Source organism: Manduca sexta, chromosome 16, assembly GCF_014839805.1.
Source record: "Manduca sexta isolate Smith_Timp_Sample1 chromosome 16, JHU_Msex_v1.0, whole genome shotgun sequence".
NCBI lineage: Eukaryota > Metazoa > Arthropoda > Insecta > Lepidoptera > Sphingidae > Manduca > Manduca sexta.
In genome coordinates this window covers 7,328,570-7,352,561 of record NC_051130.1, presented here as the reverse complement: position 1 = coordinate 7,352,561, position 23,992 = coordinate 7,328,570, and the positions used below count along the sequence as shown (strand labels likewise).

General features: G+C 33.3%; 2 protein-coding genes and 2 long non-coding RNA genes across 4 annotated transcripts; 2 read left to right on the top strand and 2 right to left on the bottom strand.

The window, feature by feature from the left end:
• Positions 1-2,614: 2,614 nt before the first annotated feature.
• LOC115446274 lies at positions 2,615-8,765 on the bottom strand. Its single transcript, XR_003938893.2, has 2 exons — positions 8,297-8,765; positions 2,615-3,853 (listed from the first exon to the last, which is right to left on the bottom strand). It is a non-coding gene; the product is annotated as an uncharacterized LOC115446274 (long non-coding RNA).
• Positions 6,752-8,019, top strand: LOC115446275. The gene is made up of 2 exons (XR_003938894.2): positions 6,752-6,895; positions 7,736-8,019. It is a non-coding gene; the product is annotated as an uncharacterized LOC115446275 (long non-coding RNA).
• A 5,537-nt stretch (positions 8,766-14,302) lies between the features above and the next one.
• LOC115446271 lies at positions 14,303-15,675 on the top strand. The gene is made up of 2 exons (XM_030172872.2): positions 14,303-14,434; positions 14,976-15,675. The coding sequence occupies exons 1-2, from the start codon at positions 14,405-14,407 to the stop codon at positions 15,174-15,176; spliced, it is 231 nt and encodes a 76-aa protein (XP_030028732.1). The 5' UTR covers positions 14,303-14,404; the 3' UTR covers positions 15,177-15,675.
• Positions 15,670-16,798, bottom strand: LOC115446270. Its single transcript, XM_030172871.2, has 2 exons — positions 16,326-16,798; positions 15,670-16,157 (listed from the first exon to the last, which is right to left on the bottom strand). The coding sequence occupies exons 1-2, from the start codon at positions 16,365-16,367 to the stop codon at positions 15,807-15,809; spliced, it is 393 nt and encodes a 130-aa protein (XP_030028731.1). The 5' UTR covers positions 16,368-16,798; the 3' UTR covers positions 15,670-15,806.
• Positions 16,799-23,992: the final 7,194 nt, after the last annotated feature.

Here is a 23,992-nt window from a genome sequence, read left to right as displayed (position 1 = left end):
GCTGCAAGATTTGAATACATAAATCTGCTTTCCGTGTGAGACAATATTAATATATTGCCATTATAATTTGACAATAATGCTTTTGTTTTTTTTTTTTCAGGTTGTAGCCCTTGATCTTGTATGTACAGCATGTTGGACCACGGCCCAAGAGCCTATACATACTTCAGCTGTAACAATGTTAGTAGTAGCTGCGTGCTCTGTAATAGAATGTTGGAACTCCGGACACGGTGATTGTGATTGGCAAAACTGAATTGATAAATAATACCATAACAACAACCCTCCTGCACAATACTCAGATAATATTTTATAAAACAATGTAGGTGATGAGGAAATAAATAATATGAACTAAAAATATTTTTTTATTTGTTTAATTTAATCCTACATGCCCTAAGAGTCTACCAAAAGTGTGTAAAATATGCCATGCTTCTGATAAAGCGTGAATGCGCAACAGTGCGCCTCTGTCTGTCTCTTCAGGGAATACGTACGACGTACGTATATATAGAAAGTACATAAAATATGAAGGGTACTCTTAGAGGATGTAAATACTATAACTACATAATTAGGTACCTTTTTACTTATAAAAAATTATATGAATCAAGTCTTAAAATAGCCTGATTTAAGTAAAAATAATCAAGATACCTACATAGTGATGAATCTTTAGGGCTTATATATATTAGATAGGTACTTATATCAATAAAAGCATATTTAAAGCGTAAATGATAGGACTATAAATACTATCTTGAACATTGAAAAGCTTTCAATGTTTATTATCAATTATAACCTCCAAATCTCATCGTTTTTTGGATTGATGCGATATCCCAGCTTGTCCGTTTTATAAATAATATGTCATGAGAATTTATTAATGATTCTAAATATTACAAACATTTTTCCATTGCTGTTGGTTCCAGGGCGAATTATGTATGGGCACAGAACAATGTCCTTTTGGGTTATCATTATGTTATAAAACCTCATTTGTAGCATTAAGTTTATATTATGATTGTAACCTGTTTTGTGTGTACAAAAATAAAATAAATAAAGTAATTAAGAACATAGTAGTTTACGTTAATATAAATAGCTATATGTCAAATGTAGCTTTTGACTGCGCCTCGGCCCGCGAGAACATTTTTACTGGGATAAATTTTTTCTCGGGATAAATCCCAAAAGTAGACTGTAGCACTCGGGAGTAATGTAGTTTCCTATTAGTAAAATAATTTTCAAAATCGGTTCAATAGTTCCAGAGATCTCTCTACAAAATATTCCATATTACAATATTAGTATAGATAGATTTAAATTAATCCTACTACAGTTTGAAAAGATAATAACAACTTAATAATATATGAAAACTATTAATGAGATTACGTTTATTTCTGGTTTTTAACAGTTAAAATCTTATAAAGTATAATAACATCAGGTTTTAGTTTCATTTATTTTCCGCTATCCGCGGCCAAACCCTTCTACGCCACCTAAGCCACCCAGGCCTCCAAAGCCAACCAGGCCTCCAAAGCCACCCTGACTGCCAAAGCCGCCTAGACCTCCAAAGCCGTCTGGGCGTCGAAATCCACTACCAAAGCCTCCTGAGCCACCGAAGTCACCTGGTCTCCCAAATCTGTCTTGGGCTTGTGATAATGTTGTAGATATAAGCGCGGTGACGATAATTAACACAAACCAAACCTGGAACAAGTTTTATATTTCCATGATAATTATTTAGTAACTTAACTTGGTTTTACATATTTCGTTTCTAATTTTTTAGAAATATAACAAATATCTTTGCTAGTGGTCATTTTTGTAACACATAATATTTTATTTTTCTTGATATGATCTTTAACTACGCCAAATCTCACATTCCTCAACACGTGCAATGTGCTTAAAAGGAGTGTAAAGTTGTTTTCTTGTATTGTGTATTTTGTAGCTGTATGTACCAATTATTAGTTTCTGTATCTGATCTCTTAGTTCCTAATGTAATACTACGAGCAAAGTGTGATAGGGGTCATATATTTTCATGTGTTACTATTTTGTAAGGAGTAATTCAGGAAACAGGAGCAGGAGCGAAAACGTCTGCTATAAATAAAATATATAAATAATATATTCAGGATAAATCACAGAAAACCCTTTCACAATATAAAAGCATCATTTGAATTTTTTTAATGTCTAAATTTTTAAATCGGCTATGAGAATGAATCCACCAGTCAGTAGTTAGAACATTCTTTCCGATATGGTATTAATATTATCATTCTTGATCCTATTTTAAAACGTTGTATGTATCATTTTTTAATAATTGACTTACCTTCACTTCTAATACATCAGAACAGGCAGAGGTAATGGACGTTAAATGACCAACTAAAACATCATTCTATTTTACATTAATTTATTAAATATTCTCCATATAATATACATGATATAATATATTATAATATACATAAGAAATTAATTTTTGTAAGTTGGAACATACTGCTTGTATTTTTCTTTTTTAATTAAATAGTCTTGAAACGTAGGGTATTGATAGAATGATTGTTCTCCATACATATAATATGGATAAGTGTAAAGTCCTGGTACATACGGCATTGCAAAGTAGGGCTTCCCGAAACTACCTTGAAAATAAAACTTGTCTTCATTCTTGGGTTCTTTAATTTTGATTGGCTTAAGTCGCTCTTCGTATGATCCAAAAAGTGGTAGCCATTCATCATTAATTTCTTCTTTATCGCTACTGGAGTTAGCGCTAACGATATTCTTCAAAATAAATATTAAAAATATCTTTGCAAACATGTTCACAAAATGTCGTGTCACAAATGAAACTTTAGGCTTCAAACCAGGATTTAAATAAGCATTTTTACCGACTGTAATTATTCTTATCGGCTGAGAAATTACGTGTTGGTAAGTACTGTGTTATCTCTACTCCTGTATCTTTTAATTTGTAACATGTAGTGGGTTTTCCATAGTTTTCATTGCAGGTACCTACTGTTACGAATTATGCAATCAGTAAATACAATATTGCAAGGTATAAAATTCGAAATCTACTTTTAATTGGTTTCTTATAATAAACCAAATTTACTTTAGAACTTCTTTCCAGCATTTTTAGAGCACTAATTTTCTTGCATCATATACTTATGTATACGAAATTCTTGTTATCCCATTCTAAGTGAAGGTATTTATTTCTTAATTTCAGTTGGATATTATAGTTTCTAATGTAAAATGACGTCTTTGTAGAGTGTAACTTATAATTTCTTCGTCATTGCACGGTAGTTTGTGTCTAAGTGAGAACTCATACCATTAACTCGATTGTCAAAATGTTAATACAAAGAAAAACAGTATATTATTATACCGGCATCGTCTATACAAACTACAAACTTTATATTTTGACAGACTATGTCGGTGAGGACGTTTCTTGCGCCGCTTTTTTTACAGCGATAAAACAGTTCGAGTTGATAGATTTACGATGATTCAAAAGAGCTTTTAAAAGACTATTTTATAAAGAAAATTTTGATCATATTATAGAGAGTAACTTAAAAAAAACAACGAATTCAACTGTAGTATTTATTTTTATCTATTGGTGGAAAAAATTCTGAAATACCGGATTTTTCTTTATAAACCCTCCGAATTTATCAATATAACTTTGAATGCCATGTTGACCATCTCCTGTGGGCTTAGCTGCCTCCCCTGTCTCAGGAGTAGCAGCTGCTTCGTCAAACAGGATTCCCTTTATGGGACGATTTAAACTCAATAATTCCTGGTCATCATTTTGATCCAACATAATCCCTTCAAGCGGACGATTCAAACTCAATAACTCCGCATCATCATCGGCACATGCATAGTGCAAGGTTCCGAAGATGTACAAAAGGACTATCATAATTATCATCTGTGAACAAAAATTAATCTAAGTTAATACTGACGACATAATTAGGAACTATTTCTCAATGTTATTTTTTTATTGATTTTTATAAATAAAAAAATATTCCGCAATAAATTATAAATCAATTATAATATACAGTAGCAAGCTATGAATCTATTTTATCTAAACAACTTAATTTTTTTTTTTTTGGGCTATTAGGAGGATAAACCTCCCAATAACTGTCCTATTGAAAACTCTAAGCCCAATAATATTTCGTCATTGTGAACTAAGCTAAATGATTAGCTTGGTTCTTGGTCCGCGTGTGCCCTGTGAATGAGAATTCCGGCACGGCATCCCCCAATTGTCGTAGGAGGCGACTAATTGGGGCGTATTGAGATCCGTAGGGAGAGTCGTGGGGAGCTGCTCGCTCGGCTATAGCGACTCCAAGGTGGACGACTGTGCAGGTAGTCGGTTTTCTGATGTTATAAACGCCAAAGGCGTCCTTTAGCATACGGGGATAAGGCGGCCCTTTATCTTAGTCCCCTAAATTAGAGAGGTGTTGTCATTCGGTATCACAAACGCATAGTTTCATGTAGCGATCTCAGTGCAAGAAGGTGCTCTGAGGCCGTTCCGTCTGTGCCGAAGAAGGACACCGCGAATGTTGTATAATATACTGGTGTAGGATATACATAGGGTAAAGGACTCGGTCCAACGCTCGCTCGGATGATGCTATACCCCCGACTGTCGACATTGGGCAGTAATACTGGTGAAACCAACATAAACGTTCCGATCAGTGGAACACAAGTGGTAGTAGCGAAAACGCGTTTTTTCCCTGCGAAAGAAAAAATGTTATTGGTCCGCAACCGGCATTAAGCCTTTTATAATCTGACCAAGAAAATATGAACGTCGTCATCTTGTAAAATAAAGAACTATTTGCTTGTACTAATAGAGGTTATCTTAAAACAAAAGCAAAGTGGCGTCTTCAACGTAAGTTCGTTGATTTCTTAGTCAAGGAATATAAATATAGTTCACCATATAACTATTTTGCATATTCTTAAGATTTATTTGTTGATAATATGTAGGCCCCTCAGTGGCCTAGCACGGCAGAGTACTTGAGCCGTGAACCAGTAGCGTAGCTTGGCCCTATGTCTATATTTGTTGGGGGCTCTTTAGGGCAGTACGAACTTTTGAGCGCCCGCTTAGTTTAATGGAGGTAGGGGCTAAGAGAGGCCTTAATGCTCGATGGTCCCGTATGACTGATACGACTGTTACAGCGGTAGCTACGCCCCTGCTGTGGTTCAAGGTTTCACCCATAAACACCTTAGTTACACTGAATTTGACTTACCTGAACTATGGTTAAAATCGATAACAAAGATTTTAATGCTTAGACAAGAAATGGAACATAAGACAAGTCTTAGGTACCGCCGTTTCGGTTTCCACAGTCTAAATACCCTTCTTCTCTGTTTCTCTTTTGTTTTCTTCCGAGCGAACTACTTTAGCTTTCGTTGCAAACATTTATGAAGCACGAATTATAAACGCGAATATGGAAATATTTATGAATACCTTCGTTAAAATTTTGTAATTTTGAAAATTTTAAACTACCAAATTTTTTTGTATTAATTTGTTTATCTAGTTGTGTTGATTATATGTTGAAATGATGTGTACGTTAGAAGGTGATGCACACATCAACAATTTTATTAAGGTTCTCATTATGAAAATGTAGCAACATCCACATTATATAATAATTTGAACTACCATAGTAAAGATAACATTGTGCAGAAATATGTTTTTTATATGTCATTTCGAATAGATAGCAACTAAAAATACGTTTTACTGAAGAGGGTGCTTAAAAACAAATTGTTATAAATATTTCGTGTAGCCTATATATAAGTTATAAATTTTTCGAATTATTTAATTAAAAATCACACAGAAATTACATAATCCGCATCAGGACAGGTATATAGTATAGAAATGAATCCCAAGTCTTCTTACCTATGCCCTAGGGAATTAAAAGAAAGGTTCTCCCAACCTTATAGAGGATCTAACTTTGTTTTTGAGGTCTACGCTACAGGCATTATAGCCTATATCGTTGATAATTCTTATAAGAGTAATTTTGGATTTTTTTTTAATAACGTACAAAAAATATTAAACAAATTGAAAATACGTACCTTGTGCGCCATGGTTGCTGTTGTGTATGCAAATATATTTTTGGTTCGTATTTATAAGTCCCCTATCTGTTTGTTATTGACGTTGTTACTTCAATTTAATTGACTCGTTTTTGATTATCTGAGTATAACAATGCAAGTATGTAAAATAAAGCGTTTTATTGTTTTTATGACACGTATTCGGTTTCCTGTCGTACAATATTGAGTGCATTAAGTGAGATATATAAGTATAATTAATGTGAAGTGCCTCGATATTAGGGTACTATTTAAAAAAATATACATTTATTAAAATTATATAATTTATATTCTTATTTAACAAGAATTTTCATAATCGATTGTTATTCTATCTTTTTCATAATATAATAAGTATCAGCAAGTTGATATTATTTGCGCGATTCACTAAAGATGAAAAAATTAAATGAATAAATATGTATGTTTCATTTTGGGTTTTCTTTATAATAGAAAATAACACCAACAATCGATTTTTTTTAATCGTGATAGGAGGTGAGCATAACCCCATGTTGGGTACAAATTCCAAACTTCGGACCAATAGAGCAGGAAAACTCAATATCACTTCTCCCGATCCAGGATTTGAATCCGGGGCCTCAGAATATTGTACCGTGCACGCAATACAAGAGACAGAAATCTAATACAGAAGATTTAAAAGAGTTTATCAGTACAATAATAATTCTAAAGATAAGAATGTTACATTATGATTTAATCAGCGAGATCTGAGTACATGTTCTTGTGATGATTCTTTCGACAGATATGTCACATAAGTACGTGCCTTGTAAACCATTATATGGGAAGTAAAACATATTTATTGCGATGTCATCATATTCTTCCATTTTAATTGTGGTTCAAGTAAGACATGATACAGAAAGCCGTTATTGTATTGATTGTGGTAATTTTAATTTAAACATATACACTAATAGTTAAATTAAATAATGATGATTCGGGTTTGATTCGCAAGTAGTCAGTTTCTCGCTCTAAAAATGTATTCGTGGTGTCCAATACCGCGTTAAACACGTCTTCTGTACAGTACTTTATTGCTATAGAGGTTGTTTACTCGTACAGCATGCTTACTGAGTAGTGGGTACTAAGCCTAACTTGTGATCGCAGATTCAGTACCTGTACAGAGAAAGAAAATGTATAATGGGAAGTTTCCAATACCCAATACACTTTGTGTGGGTCGGAACTATGCGTGTAAAATTATTTCCAATATACATTAATTGGAAATAAAATTTAATCTTTTCATATACATTAATTTACGTTTATTAAGTTATTTACATTACTATTTTAATTTACTAAACTTTATACTACAGTGTTTAAAATTATTGTTAAAACACAATAACAGCCGTATTTGTAATTAAGGTAGCATTGAGAAATTGTATTGAAGCTGCGATAGCCTAGTTGGGTGTGGAACGGACTGCCGAGACGAATCTCTGCAGGCTTAAAACCCAAGGGCTCTGTTTTTTCTAAAATGATGTGTGAATTTTTGTGAATTGTCACCTTCTTTAAAGGTGAAGGGAAACATCGTGAGGAAACCTGCATATCTGAGAAGTTCTCTATAGGAATTTTGAGGGTGTGTGAAGTCTACCAACCCGCACCAGGCTAGCGTGGTGGACTAAGGCCTAATCCCTCTCAGTAGTAGACGATGCCCGTGCCCAGCAGTAGGATAGTATATAATACAGGGCTGATATTATAATTATTAAGAAATATATATCATGTAAATATTTTTCAGGTAATTACCCTTGATGCCGTGGTTCCTGTTGATTCTGCCGAAGTACGTTCCAAAAGACAAACATGGCAAAGTTTGGTGGATTCGATTAAAGATTTCGGAAACAAAGTTGTGAGTTCAGCGGAAAGTGCCGGATCGAGTATAAAATCATTTTTCAATAAGACGGGACGATGGATACAAAGAAATATGGGATATTGAAAATATTTATAAGTTATATTTTATAGAATGGATTGTAGGTTCAATTTGTGTATATATTAAGTGGTTCCTAATTATAATTATGACTATTTTATGTTTGTTTTATTTAGTGTACTTTTATTAACAATAATAATTTAAATTGGCATTATTGACATTAAACTATTTTTTATTTTTATTCCTGGGGCATTACAGGTAAGAGTCGCCATTTAATATTAGCTTGAAGATGTATCGTGTATTAAACACCAACATGCTAAAATTTTAATATCCGTTGTAACTTACAATTCAAGAATAGTTTCCCGACATTAAAATTAGAACAAATTGACAAAAGCCCTTTATAAAGAGTAAAAAAAATCTTTATGAAACACTTACATTAACTCGGTGACGAACACAGAGGTATAACACGTATTTATTTATTGATATGACCCCCAGGTAATTTCTGCGCTCCGGTTGGAAGAGGTCTATCATGCATATAATTTATATTGAGAGAAGATTATAATAAATATGGGTACGAAGCTGCGTTAAAAATGAGTAGATTTGCTTCTTTACATAAGCGCATTATATTTATTTGTTTTAATAGTCGACACACGTTGTATTATAGCTGCGCTGTCATTTCACACCAGATGTTGAATATGCTTTATAACTCAATAATTATCACCAATTACAATTCCCATTAATTAAAACAGTGTGCGTTCTTGGTAGGTTCCGCTGCTTAATTTGCATATTTAAATATACAATGAAAATTTCTTTTAAAGCTGAGTTTGTCAATTTGCGCAATCAATTCGTTCTAAATAATGACATAACAATACGATCGTGACCATTGATCGTATTTACCGTATACATTTTGTCAAGTGTAACAAAACAAATCGGTTCCCAGAATCGTATTGCTATTTATATTGTTGATTTCGAGTCGCCTGTCACCTCCGGTGTACGCCGATTACCCAATTCGAGCGATTGCTCGGGTGACCAACGTGTAAAAAAATATTATTTTATCCCTGATTTTAAGATACTTGCCGGGTACAGAAGAATAGACACGAATATGGTGTGTAAACAGCTTATCCGAGTATTAGTTTCTCATAATGCAAGAATTATTCGGCAATAGTCTAAACGTCATTTTCAATAAAGAATCCCGATCGCTATATTTGATCTATCTCAAGAATGGGCCAATCAGAACAAAGTTTTTTCGACATGCTTACAAGTGAGTGTTTCTGATTGGTTCATTCTAGGAATTGGATTCAAGATTGATATTGGGATCGTTTATTGAAATCGGCCTAAAGGAGGCATTAAATAACATTAAACAATTTTGAAATAACATGGATATTTAAAATGAATATGTAACATAATTAAAACTGTATTGAAATGTTGCGTGTGCTCTAGATTTGAAAATTTATTTGCATATTAGGTGAAGCCCTTATACGGATTGAAATCTACACGTTTTAATGTTATGTAATTATCTATTTAAATATCAGTTAAAATGGCAATATAAACGATTTGTACTAGTTAAGTTGCGCAGGCGCACTGGAAAACCTTTTTACCTGGAAACGTTTGCTGTAAGGCCTGTGCCTTCATCCTTTCTTAATTCATACATTACACCTCTGAGTCAGCCATAAAGTATGGAATTTCATTTCAATTAGTCACCGACTCACGGTTTTTGATTTTTTGCAAAAAAATATTTTAAAGTTAAGTACTTACTTATATTGTATGATACATTATTATGAACAATAAAAACATCAATGTAGGCTAAATGTTAACAGACATTTCGGTTGATAAGAATTTATTTCGTTTAACGTAAATGCCGTGCGTGCATCCGTATTTGCTGAAAATTTATTAGACCCATGCATCGATATACCTGCGTGAAATGCATGTAAATTTCAAAACATTACTTTGTCAATATATTTATTATTGATTAACGATTGATTTCTTCCTAACCGAATTTCTGCTACGGTGTCCTATCTCGACGAGAAGCAGCCAAGTACGCAAGAGATATTGTAGTGAACAAGTGTGTGCGCAATAATACAGCTGCACTCTTTGTTCCTTCACTCACATAGTCCGGTGAGATGGCAATCTGACATGACCGGAGGGAGATCATACGCAGAACCAACAGCTTTACGTGTTTTCCGAGGCACGGGGATATCACAGCGCTAAATTCCTGACTCCGAGCTGCGACTGAGTAATTTTATTGGAAAAACCCTGCCACAATTTTGATCTGACCCGGGATTAAACCCAGGATCTCAGCGCAATAGTCGTACTGGTATCGTGTACAAATATAACTACGCCACTAAGGCAGTCAGAACCAAAATTAGTAGCTTAATAACTATAGAATAACACGATAGAGCTGCATATTACACAAATTAAGTTTTAAGCAGACTATTTTCACTGTAGGTTAAAACAATTATAATTAAGGTCAGGTGGGGCAAGTGCGCCGACGGGGTAAGTGCACCTGCCCTAAAAAAATCGAAAACTATTGATGTTATACAATTACCGCAATCTTACATCTATGCTACTAACTGAAATACAGTTCCACTAAAAACATAAATGGCTATGTTCATTTTAATACGATTTATTCGCCATTTTATTTTAAGTGTCATTTAGACCTGTAAACCGAGATGACCCCGTAAAAGATAACATCAAATATTTCAAGATTTTTAACATATTTCTGTAAACCAGTAAAGTGAATACATAGTTTAAACCTTTTATTTTAACTTCCTGCCTGTATTTTATTTATATATACTAAAATAAAGGATTTTTTAGCAATGCGAAAAATGTACCTAAAAATTGACGAGTAGGGCAAGTGCGCCACAGTTAATAGTCGTATGGCGCACTTGCCCCTGATCCATATATAACCAACCTTTTTTGAGAATAAGTTTTACTAATATGATTTATTATTATTAAAATGTTATACTTATATACAGCAGAATTTTTTGTAGTCAAGGTATTTTGTTTTGAGCCGACTTAAATAAAAGGGCGTATTAGTTAATTCGTTTTTACAAAAGAAAAATTGAAATACCTTGGTCTAGAGCGACTTTACGTGAATAGGTTGCAACTGTTCGATCAGGCACGTTATCTGGATATAATGCAGCTAAAACATATCAAATGTCATAAGGCCAAATTCTAAGTAATTGAGTTATAACGCATTCAAAATTGTTAATTCCTACATTTTTGTATGTTTTTTTTAGTTATTAAAAATTAAATGGATTTTATATTAGGGCTACCATTTTTTTATTCCAACATATCCGCACACAAAACTCTAACATAGCAAAAAATTATATATAAAAAAGAAATCTAAAATGTTTTCAAGCCCTGATTTACATATATATGGCGCACTTACCCCGAATTTGATTTGACAGCCATAGTTTGTTATAATATTGAGTGATTAAAAATTATCCAAGAGCAATGCGAGTAAAACTTGTTTCTCTATGGACTAAAGTGAGTGTTTTCTTTATAATGTTTCATATTGGCGTTTTTTTTACATAGGCGCTCTTACCCCATTTCCGGAGGCAAGTGCGCCTACTACCATTTTTTTGTTATCACAAAATACCAAATATTCTTAAATTAATAAAATTACATTCTTAAGTCAGCACAAAAAGAAATTATTTAGCATTGAATCCAGCTATGAAAATTTTATGGTGCACTTCCCCCGACTGACCTTATAGAAGATGCAAGTGACCCAATATCAAGTCTGCACAATAATAATAAATTCCATACAGGTTGTCTGTGCCGTAACCTAAACCGATTCTATTGAGGTTCTCAGTCATACCAAGTTTGCTTGATGTTAGTCCAATCTATTCCGATGGTGCTGTTCTAGGCCTAGTGGAAAGATCCTGGAAGATAAGATACCTTTCGCTATTAAAGTCAGTAGACATCAGTATTAAGGAACAATTTTCATTATTAACCAACCTAAATAAAAAAATATGGATTGCAAGACACTGGCTCTATGTTTACTAAACGAAATACCAAAAAAATTGGATGGAATTCTTAAATCATAAACTTTATGGATCGTTTGTCATGCATATTTGCGACTGGTAATAACAAGTACGTAGAGATGTGAACTATAATAAAAACAATTTTGGATATTGCTTTTCACGCAAAACAGAGCATTAACGCTAATTCCTTCTTGCTTAGTATTAAGTATTTGAGAATAAATGTAAGTATTAAAGTAACTTATTGTTTGGAATAATGTTTGGCTATTGGACAGGTGGACCTCGTACATCATCCTTCAATAGTCGCCAGAAAATTCGTCTTCTCGCATAAATACAGACTCAAATGGGTGGTTAAACCGAGTCCAAATCTTCCTGCCACTCCTTTGTATTCCTGTATAAGACAGAATTTTGTACCGACATCTATTGTTGCAGTAATTGCAAACAAATTCGATCTGTGTCGACATGGACTTTAAGCTGATTTTCTTGTGCACTGTAAGCGGATGTTTATTATTCTCTATTTAAGTGTGCTGTCGTTTGTTCTCCATTTTCACTTATTGGTGTCATGGTTGGGCCAATACAATTAATCACAAGTGATACCGTACTGCTCTTTCCATTTAAGGTAATGTATTTTAAATTATACAAAAATTAGGTTTTGCTCGCGGTTTCGCTAGCCCGCAAGGCTTTTCGGGTTAATCATTTTCAAATCCTCTTCTTTTCATTTAAATCAGTTCAGTTGTATCTGCTCTTTCTTCTAACAAACATTCAAACATCTAAATATTTTCACAAACTATGGCATTTATAATTAAGATAAGAAAAGATGCAAACCTTGGTAACGTGTGTTTATCGAAACAGATGGATTCATCGAATGTGTATAGGCAACACACAAGTTGACTTTAAAGGGAAACTATTACTAAACAGTTTTATACATTTCTCAGTTTTGATTGACATCTGCCAATTACTACTTACTAGTTACTTTTGCGTCAAATACAAGTTCGTTAAGAACTGAAGTCATTAACATGACATCGAATTTAATTATTGTCATCACGCACCGCAAGATAATTAATATCTTATGATTGATTGACCACGTCATTATCATCATGGTTCTTTAGTTCTAGAATAAGTTTTGTGACAAATACACTAAACGCTACTTAAACTAATCTTTTATATTTTTTTATTGAAGGTTAAGTATAAAAATTTTGTTGAATCTCTAATTTTTATTCATTTATTCCACTTCATGATAATTTTAACCCTAGGCTGTAGAAGTTTACAAATCTGGATTCCATAAAATTTATAAAGGCATTTGGTACTATTTCTTGAGAACAACATTTTTGTCATGCTGCAAATTTACTAAAACTTATTTGGTCGTAAATACTTAACAACATTGTAAAAAACACATGTGCACACACAATACAATGTAACAATCAAAGTTTGATATCTAGACGAAATGTTTGGATTGCAGTGCACTTATTGGTTGTAGTTATTGCTATGACAAATAAAAAAAATATGGATTATTTATTTTTATACTGGAGTCAAAAATTTTCAGCTCATAGTTACATTCGTGTCAGCGTACCCATCAGGTGACCGGAAGAAACGCGACATTTTTGACTCAATAAAACACGCTTGGCACGAAGTTGTCAAAACTTTGAGCAAAGCAGGACACGCTGTCGCGAATGTATTCAGACCCACAACACAGAGAAGCGTTATCCACGAAGTGGTTCAAAGCTTAGGGGCCGCAGAACACGCTGTCCTTTATGTATTTAAACCAACAACAACGGAAAGAGGCGTGATGGAGAACGTCGCAGAGAGCACCAACAGTCTGTCGAAAATATATGTTGCCGAAGGAATGTATTAAATCTGCACAGTTATGTATAAGCATTAGCCGTGTAGAATGCAATCCGCTTGTATGTGTTTATACTTATTGGCTTTATTGTAAAGTGATATATATTTAATATGTTTCTGATGGATTATCAATAGTCTGTATATAAATAAGTATAATAACAAACGTAATAGTGCCCTTTGTTTTACCTTCGTATGTAATAACCATTAAATGGGAATTGCTCTAGGAAATCGGTGTTGCAACATAAGTTAGTAGTAAAGTTTATACGTAATTGTTTATGTTGCTAGCCTCACTAGCAACAGCTATTTGTAAAATAAGTAAAATATTGTGTAATATTTAGTACTGACAAAAATATATATAATAAAAACAATTTTTTGTGCTGCTTTTCAGACAAAATTCTTATATAGTAATAGTAGTAGTATATAGTACTAACAACTTTAATAAAATAGGTCAATTTTTTTTCCACAATAAAATCATTAAAATGAACATAAAATACAATCTATTGTTTGGAACGATGTTTGGCCATCGGACACACAGCCCTTGTGCGTCATCCATCTATTGTCGCCTGTAATTTCGTCTCCTCGCATGATTACTGACTCGAATGCGTGGCTAAACCGAGTTCAAATCTTCCTGCTACTCCTTTGTGTTCCAGTAGGAGGCAGAACTTTGTACCGATAACATCTATTGTTGCAGTAATTGCAAACAAATTTAATCTGTGTCGACATGGATTTTAAGCTGATATTCTTGTGCATTGTAAGTGGATTTTTATATTTCGCTCTCCTGTGCTGTTGCTTGTAGGTACTCCATATCCATTCATAGATGTCATGGTCGGGTCATTACTATTAATCACAAGTACTACTGTTCTGCGCTTTCGATTTTAAGCATGGTAGTTTATTTTGATTTTTATAAAATCTTTTCTCGTTTTATTTTTTTTTGAATATCGATACTTGTACTTTTGTCTTGATGCCTGTATCAGTATACTAAAAAAACAATGCCAGATATTGTGTCAATCGCTTGGTTGCACTAGTTTTTATCACTATCGGCTGTATAACGCTATTTATAGAGTACGTGCATTATTGAATAATCAAAATAAACTTTGTTTAAAGATCCGATATTCAATGTAGTTCATATAAGTAGATTATTTAAAAAAAACATATTTTTCATTTCGATGCCGATAAAATTTCATCAGCCAGTATTTTCTCTAATATTCTCACATCAAAATTAAGTACATATTGCTAGATATTTATTTGAAATTTAAAAGTCTACAATATATATCGGACTGAAAACATTTCAGCTCATCATCACATTCGTGTCGGCGTTCCCGTCAGAAGGTATTCGAGAGAAACGCGACATTTTTGACTCGATAAAAAGCGCCTGGAACGATGTGGTCAAAACTATGAGCGACGCAGGAGACGCTGTCGTACACGTGTTCAAACCAACGGAGAAAAGCGTGATCGATAAAGTCGCAGACGGCTTTAAGAGTCTATCTCAATAACCAGTTCCAAGCGAATGTATTATATGACCTGCGCAGTTACGTAACTGCATTGAAGCCATGTAAAATGCAAGCCGGTTGTATTGTGTGTATTTATTTGCTTTATTGTTAAGTGATGTTTACTACACATTTTATGTTTGTGATGGTTTGCTCATAAGTCTTTATAAAACTATATGTATTGGTCTTTGTTGTCTGAACTATAAAATGGAAATTGTTCTAGCAAATCGGTGTTACAGGTTTAGTTATACATCTATAGGTTATATTTTTTTATAATAACTTGTAATAGCTATTTGCAAACAAGTAAAATATTGTGAAATAGTTAAGGCTAAAAGACCGTTAAAATTATTCTTGATTGATAGACCGTAATTAATAAAAACAAAGTTTGTTATATGGTCTCAAAATTAATTACGAATACCTTTATTTTAATTTTTAATCGTGCTTAAAATTTGATCTATGGTTATTTAATGTGAGTGAAGGAATTATTAATAAAGAAATGTCGATATCTAAAATAATTTTATTAGAAAAATATATCTTTAAAGTAATGCTAATTATTAAAAAAATCTTAGGTGCTGAAGGTAGGTATAATTATTCTATAGTTGTGCAATACTCTGAGAAAATATTGTCAAAAGAATATTATACCTCGCTGTACATAACCTTTGAGTCAACTTCATATATCCCATCTTTGTAGTGTGTTTCTTCTTCATTTAATATTTCAATCAATTTATCGGTACTAGGCTGTGAAATAGGAACAGGACTTTCCGGGTAATCAGGTCTGTTGTTGTAATCCTCTTCCTTGTGTTTGCGTGACGGCAGAACGAAATAACCAACAGTCAGTTCTTTCTCTTCCTTTTTCTCGTTTTCCGGCGTCTGTGACATGAGGTAGTTCCGATGCTGCAGATCGGAGATGCTGTACTGGTACACTTCTGACTTGTGTCTCTCTCTCACGAACATGCAATACGCTATCCAAGCCAACACTAACGCTGCCTTAAAAAGAAAATATTTTTCTATACAATCTGTAACTACGTCATTAATTACGTAGTAAGAGAAATTATTTACTACAAAATCACTCGTAAACGCAAACTTTGAACTCTAATGACGCGTAATTTATTATGGAATGTAAGTAGGTGTAAGCAGAGATATAAAAGGACTTACCAGGACAAGTGCGCATATAAATCCAGCAATATACACAGTCATTTTCTCTGTACGTATTTTTTACAGACGAGTGCTGCAAACGAGGTTATATTAGAACAGTCGACGCAGCCGATCGGTCCACTAGTCGTCGCATTCAATTAGTGTCAGTTGGAACTCGTATCTCTTTTAGTGTGTGATGTCATCGGGAGTGATTGAATTTGCCTCAATGAGCCCAATGGGGTACAATAATACGTCTTTGCAATTCTCCTGTTGCGTGGTTTCTGTGTAGTAGTGATCTTGCATTTACCTTGTTTTAAAAACTTGTTTTACTGATATACCGATTATCCTTGTGTTTTCGTCGTGCGAAATATATAGATTTTAGTAGTTGCTTGATTATTTGTGCTTATATTAGACTAGTTTCACAAAATTAACATGTTATTAAATCGTAATATATGTTTAAGTATTGAGTATGTATATTTTAAAATTAAAAAATAAGATAAAGATGCCGTACAAAATGGAAAAAAAGACTTCATTATGTCACGATATTAAATAATAAATTAACGTTTGTCACTTCGAAAACAATTGAATGAATGTACAGAAAAGATAAATTTTTATTCACAATCACCAGTGAGGTATAAAAACAAAAATGATTCAAAAAACTAAATACAATTTTATGTATTGGCAACACTTCATATATTTAGGTGACCTTTAAATTGAGTCTAAATGTTCGCTCTTGACCCGCTTGTTTAATATCGAAGGTTTTAACTGCGTTTTCGAACATTTATTCTTATCATCATAACACGAAGTTTTAATGACGTAGCACTTTGATAAAACGAAGAAATATAACATTAAAATAAATGCAATTATTAAGAACAGAACTTTCTCGCTTCATCAAACATATATAATAACAAGGGTTATACCTTTTGATATGAAGTTATCAGGTACTTGCAATTCCCTAGGCTATGATTATCATTTTATTATTTTAGGGCTATTATTAAACTAGATTACCCAAATAAAATTAAGATTCTATAAATTAACTAATATTCTTTTAAATATTGCATATTTTTTTTATTGCTTTGAATGGCGAGACGAGCTTGCAGTTCGCCTGATGGTAAGTGATACGACCGCCCATAAATAGTAAAAACACCACCTAACACCTTGAATAACAAAGTATTGTTTGGTATTTCACTGCGCTTGTCATCCTGAGACATGAGATGTTAAGTCTTATTATGTCCATTAGTTACACTGGTTACAATGTCCTTCGAACCGGAACACAACAGCGACCACACACTGCTGCTTGGCGGCAGAAAAGACATTGCGGTGGTACCTACCCAGGCCAACTTTCATATATTATGAGATCTAACTCACCTGCCACCAGTAAATTCAAAATGAAGTCAATCTTAATAACCGCTTTGACTGATCATTGATGACATACCAAGTCGCACTGTACAGACATGGAGTACACTGTAGACTATTGGCTCGAGCCCTTTACTATTAAAAATCTAAGTTCTTTGCTCTACAGCGTGAAATAACATACTCGTAGAAAATATAAAACATATATATTTATGTCAAGTTGTATTTTTCTTTTTCCTTTTTGTTCCACTGAATGTCTTTATTAGTAATAAAAGGTAATAGACTATTATTTTTAACTACTTCAGTGTGTGAAATGAGGAAGTGACTTATGAAAGTGTATAACAAAGGAAAATAATGTTGCATCTTCTTTAGTTATTGTCTTCGTGATTCATGTGTTTTAAATACCTATCGGCAATCATTCCTAATAGAGCTTTATCAGTTATCACTGTATGTGGTTTGTAACTGACGTTATAACTTGTGTAGAGTAAACGCGTTATATATGGACCAGGCTTTTAATACGGACCACCGGTATTTCACAAAGAAAGTTGTTCGTATTCGTATAAACACGGCTTCTATATCGCTTGTCATAAAGTAACCCCCACGGATTAATCCACGAGGAACATTTTTCGATTTTGTCAATATAAAATGTGTGTTTTAACTACCTATGTAAGATCGTCACTTGAACAAATATTACTCTGGGGTAAATTGGGGTAAACAGTTATTATAATTGATTGATTAAATTTTACATAATTTAAATTTTTATTTTATAACATTCAATATGGTCCCCATTTGAAACCATATGGTCCATATTTAAGAACTTACAAAAACTGTTTAGTTTTTGATCTTAAAATTTTACTAATGCTGTTTGATATCAAAGAAATTTAACAAAGTTAAATGACGCCAATAAAAGTTCAATATTCTGAGTTTTGTTTAAGAAAATCCTTACGGTGGTCCATTATTTCACATTCATTCCACTCATTTTAAACATTTTTGACTACGTGCAACCAAAGAGAATAATAGAATAGTCGTCGCGTGACATATCTTCTCTTCTGCCAGCCTGCCCGAGCAGCCGAATACTTCCGGAAACGCCCGATGTCAATCGGCTAGGATAGCGGCGCGTAACAGAAATTTTGGTCACTTTTCTTGTCCATTAGTGGCCGTGCGGCTGTTAACCCGTTCGGTCCGTCATGTTCTAATTTTCAGCACTCATCCAATATTCAATCAGGACCCAGATGTAGGCAGCGACCCAGTTTGGGGAATGTCTTAAGGGATAAAGTGCCTCTGGTAAGATAACAGACGAGATATTGTGTATAGGCAATCACTCGAAAGGACATAATATGATCATAAGTATAGAAACATCCTGATTATAGGTCTTCATCGTTCTTACTAATATTATAAATGGGAAAGTTTGTTTGTATGTGCGCAAGTTTAGGTGTTTGTTTAATGTAAACGCCGAAACAACTGAACGTATTTGAATTAAATTTAGCACACAGATAAACCAAGTCTTGGATCACATACAAGCAAACTTTTTATTCTGGAATTGTGCACAGTGGATTTCTATTCCTTGAAAAATCAGACGGGTGGAGTCGCGATTAATACGTAGTAACAAATAAACTGTGATACAATTAACTATGTACTTTAATTGTATGATTATAGTCTATATAATAGTATAGACTATAATCATACAATAAAAGTACATAGTTAATTAAGTCTATATAATAGTATAGACTATAATCATACAATAAAAGTACATAGTTAATTGCACGTTTTATAAAAATGTGGCGTATGACTGTCTCGGTGGCGTAATTGTACTGCATGCGTGGTATAGCAGTGGTCTGAGGTCCTGAGTTCGAATCCTAGGTTGAGCATAGTGATATTTGGATCTTTTCAGCTCAGTATTGGCCCTGGAATTTGTGCCCGATATGGCGATAAGCTCGCCCCCTATCACATCATGGGACAACGCACTTGGCGAAAAGTGGGTGCCCAGGTTGCGCCTCTGCATACCCCTTCGTGGATAAATGCGTGATATGTGTTTGTTTGTTTATGTTTTATAAAAGATAGAAGTAGAACAGACCTTATCAGAATTGAATATGGATCGTGAAGGAATCGATTTGCAGCTGCACTGTTACTGATTATGATATTGAGTAATGTTTTATAACAACTGGTGCAATACTAGAAATTGCTCGCGGCTTCGCCGGCGTGATAGGCGTTTTCCGCCACTTAAGTTCCTACAACACTGTAGTGATTCATAGTGCCACCTGCAAGATAGAAGTTAAATACAAACCCGATATGGCGGGTTCGCCCTCTATCACACCATGGAACGGAATACATGGCGAAAACTTGGTGCCCCAGTTTATCTTTATCTTCAGGGATAAAGGCGTGATATGTGTTTGTATTTGCACCTGATGGCAAATACATTCGAAATATAAATAAAATTCTTTTACATTAAATTTAGGAATACATGGCGAAAAGTTGGTGCCCCAGTTTATTTCTATCTTTAGGGATAAAGGCGTGATATGTGTTTGTATTTGAACCTTAAGGCAAATATATTCGAAATATAAATAAAATTCTTATACATTAAATTAAGAAATACAATGTCGTCCAAAGTAAGACATCGTGACCTTTGACAGAGTCGGTAGAATTGTGTCGCCAAGTCTTACTGGTACCTAGTGGTTGTAAACTCGTACTATGTAGTATGGGCACTGGCTGACCCTGAAAGGCAATTCTTCGCAATGAGCTACTATAGAAAACTTTTCGCTTTATGAACTAATAGTATTTGCTCGCGGATTCGCCAGCGTGAAGGAGTTTTCGTTTAGAAGGAATATTTTTTTCCGACTTACTTGATATGTAACGTTATATTATGACTAAATTACACAAAATCATTATAAATTGTAGCCTATGTGTTTTTCTGATGTATAATCAATATTATTGTAAAGTATCACACAAATCCGTTCAGTAGTTTTTTCGTGTAAGAGGAACAAACATACATCCATACAACTACTCTCAAAAACCTTCGCTTTTATTATATTAGTAGGATAGTCGCTCACAATACAGGGTAATTTTGACATTGTGTTAATAAATGAAATCACATACTCGTCTTTATCTCATCTAACAATGTGCCAAAAATCTGCTGGAAATAACGAATATTTTCACCAATAATCCCTGTTAACTTTCTGATTCTTTGATTTTAGTTTAGTTTAGTTCGAATATGGTGAGTCTGCTAGTTTATTTCTGACTGTAAATGGAATCAAGGCGGTGCGAGGAATTATTTTGCAGTTGTGACATTGGCATTGGGAGGTCTAAAATTGAAATAAAACTTTTTGGTATTTATTTTCTTTAAAACCTACATATTCTTATTTTACATCCACAGTTTCAGTAATTTATTGTAAAGTTTTATTTTCATGAAGCTAAGTAGGTATGTGGTTTCATTTAGTAACGCTATATCAAAATGCCCTTTATATTCCTTTTGCATGTACTCTATACCAACTAACTGCAATGATCCTCTAATTATTATCAATAATTTAATGAAATACTATGTAATATAATATGAATAACGGTAAAGCACTGGCTATACCTGAGCGACCAAGCGAGTCGAATCAACAGTATAATATATACGGAAGCTACAATCCTCTTGTGGAGGCGGTTGTATTTGTGAAGAAAACTTGTAGTCCACAGCGATGCGACTGCGTTACAATAAAACGAAATAAACTTTATAATTTCTTTCTTTTTATATGTCAGCACGGCTAAATATCCCACTGCACCTGATACTAAGTAGAATGAGGTCCAATAGAATGTCGGCTAAAGACAGATGAGTATCCCTCAACAGTCGACACAATTATGCTGGCCTTCTGGAACTGAATATACACTGGCTGTTACCGGTACGTGACACACTTACATGGCAGGGTAAGGTGTATATGTGTACGGTGGTCTCTATACGGGCGGGTAATATAAAATATATTCTAGCAAAAAAATAATTAATAGATCTTAAAGAAAAAAATTTTGCTTACTAATATCATGAATTTATATTCCTAATCCTTCTACATATAAATATTATAATATGGATTTTTATTAAAAGAGAAAGCCGTAACGGAATATTTAGATAAATTTTACATATATAGATCATATCATGGATTAATATATAAGTTATTGTTGGTTTCGGAAAAGTACACTGTCGGAATTTTCTACAGGTGCTTACCGCCGGTGGAAACACGAAAAAATCCAAGGTATCCTTAGATCTTCAGCTAACTCTAAGGTATTACCTTAGCTGAAGATCTCAAAAAGCCATTATTTTTTATGGATCCTATTATTTTTACACATTTAAAACCCCAGTAATAAATATCGGAAAAATATATATAGAAATTTGGTTTATGAAATATATCGAAAAACCTCTTACTATGTTTGTTATTTGTATTACTTTAGACTAATTTGTAACGAGCCAACATAGTACTATTGAATTTCGTCTTAAATTTATTTGTTTTATTTATTTATTTTTAATTATTTTTTATAAAAATATATAAAACACGGAGATATTGTTATAACATCAAATTACATACTATGATAATTTAGAAAAAAAACGTTTGAAAGGATGTAATTTGTGATCAAGAGACTTTAACAGTGTGTAGCTGATAGAATTTCATAAAAAGTGGTTTCCGCCCTTAATGTATGGAAAATGAACAGAAGATTTTTTTTGTTTTTAACTGAAACTTAATTAGATAAAATATTATATAAAATAAAATATAGATTTGAAGTGAACAAAAGAGGGAGGAAAAATTATTCGAAAGGATAATAAAAAAACTTGAAAAATGTTGCGAAAACGAAATCTTCATAAAACTGTTACTCGTCAATATGTCGATGTCATATTATCAAATTTTAATTTTAACCTTCAATAAGCGAAAGAAACATCTATATCATTGACAAAAATGGTAAACAAATATGTTTAATTTATAGTTATTAGAACAGATACAGTAGTAGCTGTGACAAATATATATGCAATAATGTTGTCTGTATTTTAACCATGCCATAAAGCTATTAAGGAAGGTCAAAACGTATTCCATGTATAGCAATTTTAAAGAAGAATAATACAACTGGAAGTGCACGTTCAATAGAGTATACGCGTTTGGTAAGTATTTATCTGGAAATACAGGTACAATTTATTAAAATATCTAAGATCCCTAAAAGTCTGATTTTCCGGCATAAATACTTTTTAAAGTAAAAGTCTGTAGATAGCAAGAAAGACAATAGATACTATTGTTGACAATTTAATTACCAAATGTTTTTTAAATTAAGATCAAGATTGAAATTATTCTGAGAGTATAATTTTTCATAAATTACTGTTTGAGACCTTTAAGAGCTTGTCAAATGCAGCTAAAGTCTTTCATATGGTAACCTTCTCCGAAACATATTTGTACTTGGAGTTCCGGGATAGTACCACTCTCTTATAAAAAATAAACCATAAATTGGAAAATTACTGTTACATTTTGTGTGGAAGATAAAGTTTTCTAACAGCATACTTATATAGTACTTTTTGAAATCCTTACATCTTTAAAGGTCAGTTTTTAGCTCATCTTGGTTTCATCCTGGGTTACCAAATCTGAAAATATTTACTCCTAACGCTAAATCGAAAAACCCCAAAAATCTCCAAATTGGCTTGATAAAACCCCTAACGAAAGATTTTTTCTTGTTTTTACTTTTCAACCATATATTTAGGTATACTTAAAATTGTAGTTAATGGTATAAATGTTACGGATATTTCACCATTTTAAAATGAACAAATAAGACCCAACTTATTTCCATTTAATAATCTTACACACACACACAACATCACGCAGTTTATCCCCAAAGGGGTATGCAGAAGCGTAACCATGGCACCCACTTTTCGCCAAGTATGTTCCGTCCCATGATGTGATAGGGGGCGAGCCTATCGCCATATCGGGCACAAATTCCAGACTCCGGGCTGATACTGAGCAGAAAAACTCAAATATCACTTTGCCCGACCTGGGATTCGAACCCAGGACCTCAGAGCGCTGCCGTACCGAATTTAATAATCTTGGCATATATTAAATAAATAATCATTACAGAATGTCGTGAATTTTTTTTTTATTAATGAAGTATATTTCTAAAATAAAATTGGTAACATTTCTATTTTTATTTAATTCCTCATTTTTACTAATGAGAAATTTTACTAGAAGTCACTTAATCGCCTGGCCAACAAATAAATATGATGGTCACTTGGACGCTTGGGTTATGGGGTGGACCACGGATTTTATCACGTTTTTTTCCCCGACATTTTGAAGGCTTTGCAGCCTTCCTGATTAAGAGGCGGACTGAGGTGTTCG